Source organism: Hyperoodon ampullatus (assembly GCF_949752795.1).
Source record: "Hyperoodon ampullatus genome assembly, chromosome: 8".
In the NCBI taxonomy this organism is placed as follows: Eukaryota; Metazoa; Chordata; class Mammalia; order Artiodactyla; family Ziphiidae; genus Hyperoodon; species Hyperoodon ampullatus.
In genome coordinates, this window is record NC_136921.1 from 16,466,816 (window position 1) to 16,478,459 (window position 11,644).

The following is an 11,644-nucleotide window of genomic DNA, read 5'->3' on the forward strand; positions in this document are numbered from 1 at the left end:
ATTGGTTAATTAATTATATGGCATGCGTATGCAGGGCTGGCTTCATGGGCTTGTGACAGGGCCCTGTTCTTATCAGGGCCTCCCTCTTGTTTTAATGCTCTGCTGGCAACCTTCTTAAAATTCTTAATTTTTAAACAAGGTTCCCACATTTTCAATTTGCACTGGACCCCACCAATTAAGGATAAGAGGGACATCAGGTGGGGAGGAGATTGAAATTTTTTAGATCAGATGGTCAGAATAAGCATCCCTGATGTGATATTTGAGCAAGAAAATGAAAGATGTCATGGTTATAAAAATTATTATAATTCTGGGAAAATGCTTATATTTGTTAAATTAATGATTGTTATTGAGTAAAAAATATAAGCTTGGGGTTTTGGGATTCAGGACAAAAGCCTTGGAACATGCTTCCTCACCCCACACCAGCAAATCCTGTCAGCCTCACCTTCACATATAGAATCCGACCAGTCTCATCCAATCCAAGCAACTTTCTCTCTGTGGTTTGTTAACTGGAGCCACCTACCCAGGTTTCCTGCTTCTAAACTTGTCCCCTCTAAGCTATTCTTCACACAGCACTAACAGTGATTCTTTTCAGACTTAAATCGATTATGTACCTCTTTGCTCTAAACCCTTCAATGGCTTCTCATTTTACTCTAATTAAAAATTTAAAAAACCATTAAAATGATCTTCAAGTCCCTATATGATCATCCCTGCCCCGACGCCCTCTGTGGCCCCATCTCCTGTCATTTCCCCTAGCTTACTCTTCTTCTGCCATTGGCTTCCTTCCTGTTCCTGGAACACATCGACTATGCTCCCACCTCAGGACCTTTGCACAGGTTGTTCACTTTGCTTAGGGTATTCTTCCCTTGAAGAGCCACATGGTTCTGTCCCTCACTTCCTTAAGGTCTTTGCTCACATGTTACTTTATTAGATGGGCCTTCCTGGCCACCTTATTTAAAAAAGCAAACCATCCGTTCACACCCCAATACTCCCTGTCTTCCTATCCTACTATATTTTTCTTCGTAGGGCTTTAGACTTATTATCATATTATATATTCATTAATTTTTTTATATCACCCACATACACATACACTTGAATATAAGCTCCATGAGGACAAGCATTTTGTTTTGTCATTGTATAATACCACCAACCTCAAAAACAGTCTGGCACATAGTAGACACCATAAATAGTAATTTGAATGAATAAATCAAATTAAAGTGAAGCAAGTACATGCATTATTATTACAACTATGTAAAAAGATTTGCTAATAAGAATAAATTCAGTGATGGTAATAGCTATGCCGAAGTGTTGGGTTATAGGAGATTTAAAAATTCTCTTTTCTGAATTTTCTTTAAAGTAGTTGCACTGTTTCTATACACATTTAAAAATCACTATGATCTGCACATTGTAATAAGTATTAATGCAATACCCTAATGCAATAACTAGTAAATCAGATGTCTCTTTGGAAGGTTTTTTCAACTTTGCTTAATGGATTTTACTTGAAGTGATTTTACTTGAAGGGATACAAATGTATAGTGAGCAGATATGTTTTTTTTAAATTAATTAACTAATTTTTGGCTGCATTGGGTCTTCATTGCTGTGTGCAGGCTTTCTCTAGTTGCCTAGAGCGGGGGCTACTTTTCATTGCCGTGCACAGGCTTCTCATTGCAGTGGCTTCTCTTGTTGCGGAGCACTGGCTCTAGGTGCGTGGGCTTCAGTAGTTGTGGCTCACGGGCTCTAGAGCACAGACTCAGTAGTTGTGGTGCACCGGCTTAGTTGCTCCGCGGCATGTGGGATCTTCTCGGACCAGGGCTCGAACCCGTGTCCCCTGCATTGGCAGGGGGATTCTTAACCACTGAGCCACCAGGGAAGCCCAGAGTAGATACGTCTTAATCCAGGGAATTTTAGTGGCTTGTGATTGCAAATCCCCATAAACTGACCACACTAAAAAAAAAAATAAACTTTTAATTCTAGAAGAGTTTTAGATTTACAGAAAAATTGCAAAGATAGCACAGAGAATTCCCATTTCCTCCACCCTGTTCTGCCTATTAATAACATCTTTCATTAATATGCCACATTTATCGTAACTTATGAACCAACATTGATACATGATTATTCACTCAAGTCCATGCCTTATTCAGATTTCCTCAGTCTTCACCTAATGTCTCTTTTTTGGTTCCAGTCTCCCCTCCAGGATGTCATATCACATTTAGTCATCCTATCTACTTAGTCTGTGACAGCTTCTCAGACTTTCCCTCTTTTTGATGATGTTGACAGTTTTGAGGGGTACTTGTTAGCTATTTTGTAGAATGTCCTTCTATTGGGATTTGCCTTGTGTTTTATCCCATGATTAGATGGCTATGGGTTTTTGAGAGGAATATCACAGAAAGTGTCATTCTCAACACATCATATCAAGGGTATGTGTGATCAACTGGAGTTATGGAGTTATCACTGTTGATGTTAACTTTGATCATCTGGTCAAGATAGGTTTTGTTCTGAATTATTTTTATTTACCAGTAAAGAAATAATAATCTCCCTAGAATAAGCATCTTTTGAATCACTGCAATTTAGGCCTGTTTGGGTAGCTTCTTTTTTAACATTTTTATGGTACTTACCATGCACTAAGCACTGTTTGAAGCTTAACATCTATCAACTCATTTTAACTCCACAACAACCCTATGAAGTAGATACTACTCTCCCATTTTACAGAGGAGAAAACTGAGGCAACAGAAAAGTTAAGCAACTTGTCCAGGTATTGCACAGCTAGTAAGTGGCCCAGGCAGTGTGGCAGCAGAGTCCTTGTTAACCATTAGACCGCACTGCCTCCATATGAGGAGCCAGAACTTATTGCCATAAACAGAGTACATTAATTCTTTTTTCATTTGCTCTTTATTTTACTGAAGTATATTTGATGTACAGTATTATAAGTTACAGATGTTCAATAGTGATTCACAATTTTTAAAGTTTATACATCTTTTATAATATTTACAGTTTTATTATAAAATAGTGGCTATATTGCCCATGTTATACAATATATCCTTGTAGCTTATTTTATACATAATGGTTTGTACCTCTTAATTCCCTACCCCTACCCTGCCCCTCTCCTCTTCCTTCTCCCTATTGGTAACCACTAGTTTGTTTTCTATATCTGTGAGTCTGTTTCTTTTTTGTTATATTCATTCGTTTGTTTTATTTTTTAGATTCCACATAGTATAAGTGATATCATACAGTATTTGTCTTTCTCTGACTTATTTCACTTAGAATAATACCCTCGAAGTCCATTCATATTGTTGCAAATGGCAAAATTTCATTCTTTTTTATGGCTGAGTAGTATTCCATCATATATATATATATATATATATATATATATATATATATATATAATCTCACAGCTTCTTTCTCCATTCACCTGTTGATGAACATAGGTTGCTCCCATAGCTTGACAATTATGAATAATGCTGCTATGAACATTGGGGTACAAGTACCTTTTTGAAATAGGTTTTTGTTTTTTGGATATATACCCAGGAGTGGAATTCCTGAGTCATATGGTAGTTCTATTGCATTAATTCTTTAAAAAGTTTTATCTTTGCAGTATATAGTAGTGAGATCCAGCTCCTAAAGTAACCTCTTAATTGCCATGCTTTCTCTTGATGAAGACAATTCCAATCCCAGCCAACCCAGCACTCCCACAGGCCCTCCTGCCACGGCCCTGACATGGAGCGTCCAGCTGTCTACAGAATTAAGCCCAGCCCTGCTACCATGTAGCCCAGCCCTGCTACCATGTACCAGCTTTCCTGGACGGCAAGTCACTGCTGAAGCAGGCTGCTTACCATGTCCTCCACACACCTGCTTTCCCTGCTGCTGTCTTGAACATCTTTCTCTCTTCATCTTCCTAAATCCCCAATACACTGTCTGTGAATCTGTGCAAACTTCCCACATTCCATGGTAGAAATAACTTCTCTCTCCTCTTTATTCCCACCAGAGCCTTATCCCTGGACCACAGACTTGCTTCCTTCTGCCTCCCAGTTTTGCACACATGATTAATATCCTCTACTAAATTCTTGGTTTCTGGAGGCCAAGTTACCTTATCACACAGCAATAATGCCTTCCAGAATAGGACCTGAATAAATGTCAGATTGAATCAACCCAGTTTCTATTTGAAAATGTCAGCTGTTTGATTGACTCATTTACTACCTGCTTCCGAGTGGCATTATCTGTCTATACATCTATTCTTTCAACATTACCAATGAGATTTCACTTTATCCTCATATTTTATATAGAGCTTTATTACAGCTGACAGATCAGTAATGTGTGGTGGGGTTTATAGGTCAGGCCTCCTCCTGGCCTTTCTGGGGAGATGCTACCTGTATGTCTATCTTTGAAATAATGGAAGAGTTTGACCACTCTGTCACTATCAGCTGTGTCACCTTGGGCTGGTTACAAGAACCCTCTGGACCTCTCTCACAGGGCGTTAGAGAGGATTATTGAGATCAGAAATAGAAAATCCTAACATAAACAGTAATGAGTGTTAACAGGGGCTGGGGACTCTTCTGTGTCTGTTATATGTATAGCATGTTCACTCTTCACAACAGACTTACGAGGTAACTATTCTTATCCCCATTTTACAGTTTAGAAAACTGAGGCACAGAGAAGCTAACTAGCAATCCAATGCTACAGAGAGGGTAAGGAGCAGATCCCGAACTCAGACTCAGGGCAGTCAATCCCCACTCTGTGAACATCTGTTCCCCACTAAGTCCTTTGTCAAACAGCTGTCCCCAAAACTTAAACATTTGTTTTTTTTAGATGGTAGATGGAGGGAATGTATACAAGAGATTACCTGAAACCTCTGCTGTCTCCCATTTACTCAGGTCCTCAAAAAGAAAACAATTCAGCAAATATTGAGTGTCTAATATATTCAAGGCACGAGCAGGATTCTTGCAAGGCCAATTCAAATCCTAACGTAAATACTGAGTTCCTTGTTACTGACTTAAGATCTCTTTCAACACACCCTTCACCACAGTAGAAACCTAATTCCTACTTGAATGACCAAACTTCACTACACACTGCTAAGGGCAACACTATGAGCACCGGGCCTTACAGCCTGTTAAGGTCGATGCCTGTGGCCTGCATCACGCAAACTCACACTCTTCACGAACGGCCCCTCCTTCCACTGATGGAAACGCCACATGACACCTTGTGAGTCTTAAAAGTGAGGGACTGGTCCTAGGATATAAAATAATTGGAGATGCTGGCTAACGTACTAGCCAGACACAGAGTAAATTCCAGCATTGTTGACCAAATTCTGGCAATTGTTTATGACAGCATCAACAGAATGTATTGTATTATCAACAGAAACCAAACCTGGACCTCTCAAAGGGTCCATGGTATCTAAGTGACCGTGCGCCATGGAAGAAATGCCCATAACTTCTAAATAATTACTTTGACTAGTAATGCTCACTTTGTGCCGTTAAGAGTTGGGAGATGTTTCTGCTGTTGGTTTCATGTTAGCCAAACCAGTGACTTTGGTGTAGATCCTCAACCAGGGGTGACTGTGCCCCGAGGGGACATTTTTGGCTGTCACCGCTAGGGAGGGCTGCAACTAACATCAAGTTCGTGGAGGCAAGGGTTGCCGCAAAACATCTGACGATGTACATGAAAGCACCTCCAGCAAAGAATTCTCCACCTCAAAAGGTCAACAGGGCTGAGGTTTTGAGAAACCCTGGTGTGGCCTGGTGCTCCATCTCTCAATTCTTCCATTCAATGGTGAGAATGCATACTAGAGTGAAATTTCAAAATCTTAAATGTTTTGCCCAAACGCACCCCACATGCAAATACGCAGACCTTCAGAACACTTTCAGTCCTCTTTGGCATGGAGGTTGCACATGTCCTAGGACCTGGGTGGGTGGGACATAAATGCACACCAGCCCTTCCTGTCTCTGAACTTCTCTCCTCTCCATGCCCTGCTTAAAATTTTTTCCTATATCAGCATTATTTCTCTTCTCAGCACAGAGTTACTCAGGACTTAAAGTAGAAGAACCAGTTTCCAATTTTGCCTAAAATGCAGTTCCAGGCTCTTCACAATCTAACAGCTAAAGGAGGGAAAGAGAAGGGAGGACAGGAAGAGAAGGACAGGAACTTAACTCCCTCCAGGTTAGTTTGGTTTGTGAAACTTTGTAATACTCCAAGGCCAGACTAGGGCCTTCTTCTGATGTCCCATCACCCTGCCCTCTGCTCACCACAGTCTCCGTCACAAAATGATACATTTAAAAAAAAAAAAGTATCACCCTAAACCACATTTATAAAATGTGAAACAAGGAAATGGAAAGCTCGTGGTTTTGAATGAGCTTCACCTAAGGTCTCTCAAACTTAAGACATCAATCACATTCACTGTTCACATACAGTAAAAAGTACATTTATTTTCAAATGTCATAGAAACCTAATCGTTATTTATGACAATTCCTCCTCTGGTCTGTACATGGGTGGTTTACTGGCATCTTTCTTTCCTTCTTTCTCTTCCTTCAGCTTGATTCCCATTCATTCACCCTTTCCACAAATATCCCCTGGGTTATCTTGCTGTCTTCTGCAGAGAATCCAGATAGCAAATGGGAACATTCCCATCTCATGGGAACCCAGAGAGCCATCCTCTTTCTCTTCCTTTTTGGGGCTGGGGAGGCTCTCTCTTCATAGGGTGAGGACCAACCTGGAGAAACAGGGGAACAGAACTTTCTTACTAGGAGTATCTAAACATCACCTCTCAGATAGTCCCCAAACACACCACTCCTGTAACCTACTGAGTGTTCCTTCAAGAAGTGCTACTTGCTAACCTGCTCACATGGCTTCTCTTGGTTTTAATAAAATCAAGAAGACCTGTCTCATGTTACTCATGGAGCTTCCAGCTCTCTACATTTGTGTATTAAAAGTTTAAGTGGACCAAGGGGGTGAGTGACGCCAGGGACTAGATTTAAGCTGGACTGAAATTCTGTGAACCGCTTTGACAATAGCATTTCCCCTCTCTGGCTCTGGAACCGCATGCGCACCCACGAAGTACTGATGGCTACCACCATCCCCTACAGTGAGCGTCAGGAAATCAGCAAGATCTGGCTATGAGTTTGCGTTTTCTTGCCTCCTTAAAGCTCAGGAAGCAATATTTAGTGGGGTGGGGGGAAACACACTGTTCAGCTCGAAAATTTCCTCTAGATGATGAAAGGAAAATGCCACCCCTCGGCTTCCACCCCGAGAAGAACGAGGCAGGGCTGCCTGGGCTTTGCTAATAAAAGCGGAAAGTGTAAATGGCTTGGTGGTGACTGGCTTTCGCCCTTGGCCGGAGAAATGAGATCACGATTTTCACAAAGGACATGAACCGCCGCTGCCGCCACTGCTGAGGCTGCTGCTTCCCCTTCCTGCGCGGGTCCCGCATTACATCACCGGTGAGCTCCTGCGGGTGGGGGGAGAGAAGGCTTTGCCAGGGACTCAGCCCCAGCCCAAGGAGGATAAACACGGAATAACAAGGATACGGGGCGGGTGGGAGGGGGAGAAGGAGAAGAAAAAAGCAGGACCAGGTTTCCTACCACGACCCTGAACGTGTGTATGGGGTGGGGTGTTGCACGGGCACCGACTCCTTAAAGCAGCCGCACCCCAAATTCCGTTCCCGCATCGCACACCCCACCCTCCTTCAACTCCCAATTCCAAGTCCAACAAAAACCGACGTCCAAAGCGGCCTGGGAAGTCGCCTTGAGAGGCCCAAGGGGGACGGCAGAGAGGCTCCCGGGGACTGGGAGGGACCACGACTCCCGCGCCTCCTTGGGGGGGTGGGGGGAAGGCGGTCGCCGCTGCGCCCCCGCCCGGCCCAGCCAGTGGTGCCTCCCCCGCCAGGCAACAGCGGCCAGAGGGGGAGGCAGAAGCGCCTCCTCCGTGCCAGGAGCCGAGACGGCGGCGCATTGGGAGGAAGGCGCCTCTCCTTACCCCCGATGAGGGGCGGGTCATGCCATGGCAGCGCCGGCGAGCCACAGCGGCGGCGGCGGTGGCGGCGAGCGGAGCCCAACCAGCAGCCCCTGGAGCTCGACAGGGGACGGGGACGCCGCGGCGGGAGCCCGGGACGTCCGGGACGTGGGAGCCAGGAGCGCATCGGTGACAGTCCCCGGCCTCCCTCCGCTTGAGGACTACGAGTGCAAAATCTGCTACAACTACTTCGACGCAGACCGGCGCGCGCCCAAGCTGCTGGCGTGCCTGCACACCTTCTGCCAGGAGTGCCTGAGCCAGCTGCAGCTCCGCGCCGCCGCCGCCGCCGCGCCCGAGCGCCCGCTGCGCCCGCCGCCCTGGCACGGGCCGCCCAGCGCCATCGCTTGCCCCGTGTGCCGCCACCGCACGCCGCTGCCCGACAGCCGCGTGTACGGCCTTCCCAATAACACCAAGCTCGCCGAGGCCTTCCCGCTGGCCCTACGCGCCGCGCACGACCCGCTGCCCCAGGACCGCCTCCTGCCGCTGCCCGCGCGCCACCCAGCGCCCGCCGCGGCCCCGTCGCCTGCCCCGGCCCCGCCGCATCCGCCGGCGTCCGCCGAGGGCGCTACCCGAGGACCAAGCGCCAGCGCCGGCCTGCACGCTCCGGGCTCCTACGAGAGCTGCCAGAACTGCAAGCGCGCCGCGCTCACCGCGGGCTGCGTGTGCGTCGTCTTCTCCTTCCTCTCCATGGTGGTGCTGCTCTTCACCGGCCTCATCTTCGTCAACCACTACGGCGGCGGCGGGGCCCCCCCGGGGGGCGGGACGTCCCCTGATGCGGCCCCGGCAGCCGGTTTGCCCTTGCCTTCGCCCGTGGGACCCATCTGCCTGTCGGTGGCCAGCATCCTGGCGCTCTTCTCGGTCGTCGTCACTTGGGTTATCTGCTGGCTCAAGTACCGGCCCGAGGGCGCGGCCACAGGCTCGGCTGGGGGCGGCGGCGGCGGCCCGAGGGCGCGGGCAGCGGCGGAGGCGGGCGGCGCGCGGAGGAGCGACACGTAGTGGGGCCGCACGCCTGGCCTCCCTCCCATACCTCCAGCGCGGTCCGAGAGGAGGGGGCCTCTGGCCCGGTGCGCTCGAGCTTCTCCGCCCTCTGCGGAGGGCGGCCCCCGGCCGCTCACCCCCTCACCGCCCGGTCACGGCAGAGCTTCGGTTTTCCGCGTCTCTGGCCTTTCAGGTCCACGCTTCCGCGCTGGGCCAGAGAGGGAGACCGAGGAGGCGGGGATGCTGGTGGCAGTCCCTCTCCCTGGACTGTGCAAGGTCAACTTCCGCTTCATGCACCACCCTCATCCTCGCCAGAGTGCACAGCCATCCCTCCCCGGGGTCCGAGGATTTGCAAAAAGAGGAGGAAGGAGGAGTGGGATGCCCGCTGCCCCGCCTGGAAGCTGGTTTTCTGGCTGCTGTGACTTGCGAGTTTCTTTAAGGGTATATAGGTGCTAGCTCACGTCTGCAGCAGTTGTGAATGGACCTGAATTGTCCAGAGGAAGCATGAATGAGATGTAAACGTGAAAGGTTTCCCTGCTTCCTGGAGGCCCTGGTGAGTGAGTGAGCCGGAGCGCTGAGAGTCACGTTCAACCCCCGGGGGCACGGCGCTGGCCTGAGTTGGGAGGCTGCACGGACCAACAGTCCGCATCAGTGCGCGATTGGGCAGGTGCTCAGCGCGCGTGCGCGCTCACATCCGCCGCTGGAGTCTTCGGAGCACAGCAGGGGTGGCGCGCACAGGGCGGTGGATCCGTCTGCTAGCGGCCCGACAGAGCCCAGAAGTTCCATCTCCTGGAAACTTGTGATTGTTTTACTCACGGTGTTGCTACCAGGAAGTCATTTCATCTTCTGTAACTGGGCTCAGGGAGCTTAACGAGCCCGTTCTCTCCTTTCTTCTCAAAGCTGACTTACTGTTGCCCCCACCTGGAAGATATTGAAAGCTATTCACGCGGAATAGAAACTGTAGGCTTCCCCTGCCTTTTTTCTTAATTTCATTTTTTAAATAATTTATTTTAGAATATATAAATCTGGAAATTTTGTGCATTAAGATTTCTGGAAAACTTGTTTGATAAGCAGTAATATTTCTCCCGTACCTCTAGTCCAAATACATTTCAAAAGTAGGGGCGACAGTAAAGGCGTGTTGGTAATTGATTCAAGATTTTATGCTGTGAAACAACTGACTTTCAATTATCTGATCAAATAGAAAATACTGCTCAAAAAACGAAACTGACAAATCAACTGACAGGTCTTTCTTCCTTTGATTACAAATATATATTATACTTATCAGAAAAATATTATTTTGAATTCAGCTGTTTGATATTATTAGAAATCACTGAAATGTTCACATCTGATCACATTAGATGAAAAAGAATACGTACCTATCCGATTCTGTAACTAAAACGATGAATTGGGAGTGTATGTTGCAGGTGGATTAGATGTTTTTTAAAGAAAAAAACCCTGAATTGTTCCAAATGTATTTTATATGAAAACATTCTTTATTCCATCTTTTGAAATTTGGAATAAGACAAAGTTTTCATGCCTAAAAATCACAGAAGCTACTGAGGGTATGCTGTTATTCCTCATGTATTTATGCAAGCTGTCTGCATGATATCTTGACACTATTAACCGAACTTGAATGGAGCATTTGTATCTATGATAGAGTGAAGTAATTTATGGGCCATTGATAAGTGGTATGGCTGCAATTTAGGAATTGCAATATGGTATGTTTTGTGTCTGCACTGTCAATAAAAACAAGAAGCATTTATAGAAAACCCTGTTTTCATGAAACTTATTTCATGGGGAAATTGCTCCAAGTTATTTTGGTGGCACTTCTTTTCCTGAAATACACATCCTCATCCAAATCCTATCAATAATTTCACATTTTGAATAGGGCTGAGAGAGAAATAACTCACATGTGGGAGTACACTGCAAAGGCATTTCATGGAATTACTTCTAGGGTTTAACGGAATTCCTGAAGGCCAAGTGAGATCTGTTGTATTTTAAAGACTTACCCAATCCACTACTATAACATTCCCCTAAAACTAAACTCTGTTGTCAGATTTTATTCTCAGTTTCTGCAAAATGTTTTCAGTTTCCTAATACTAAGAATCACACTTCAGAGATTGGTTTTAATTTACTTTTACCTCCAACAAATAACTTGTGTTATTTTTATTTCTGTATTCATTTTAATCTTGTATCCTTTGTTTACCTCCAGTGCCGAGGTTGTGCTAGTATTCACAACTGTTTAGTTGTACAAGTGCAATTACACATATATGTGTAGTTACTAGAATGTACATGCTAGTAACAGAACTTGGCTTTGTGGATGTAACCACGTGTACATGTGGGCACACACATGTGTTTGTTAGTTCATTCCCTTAAATTGGCAACCTAGAAGTTTGTCTAAAGTTACCTAGGGACCAGCTTGCTTCTTATAGAGTTTATTTATATTCCACAGAGGAAGGTACAACAATGACATAAACTGAATTATTCCTCATAAATGAGAAAGAGATCTTTGAATTGCCTGAGTCACAACACAAGCCACATTTTGTTTCTTTCATAGGTTGCAGATGTAAATCTCTTGTAATGAGAAATTTGAATAGTTTAAAATCAAATAATATAATTAGTAGCTCAGTACCTGAACATGGAGAGATTATTTTTTCTTGGCTAACTTTGT

The 11,644-nt window shown here is 45.7% G+C and overlaps 1 protein-coding gene across 1 annotated transcript; it reads left to right on the forward strand.

Moving 5' to 3' along the window:
* Positions 1-7,983: 7,983 nt before the first annotated feature.
* RNF228 (ring finger protein 228) lies at positions 7,984-8,991 on the forward strand (the record flags this gene model as incomplete). The annotated part of the gene is made up of 1 exon (XM_079709865.1): positions 7,984-8,991. The coding sequence occupies one exon, from the start codon at positions 7,984-7,986 to the stop codon at positions 8,989-8,991; it is 1,008 nt and encodes a 335-aa protein (XP_079565991.1).
* Positions 8,992-11,644: the final 2,653 nt, after the last annotated feature.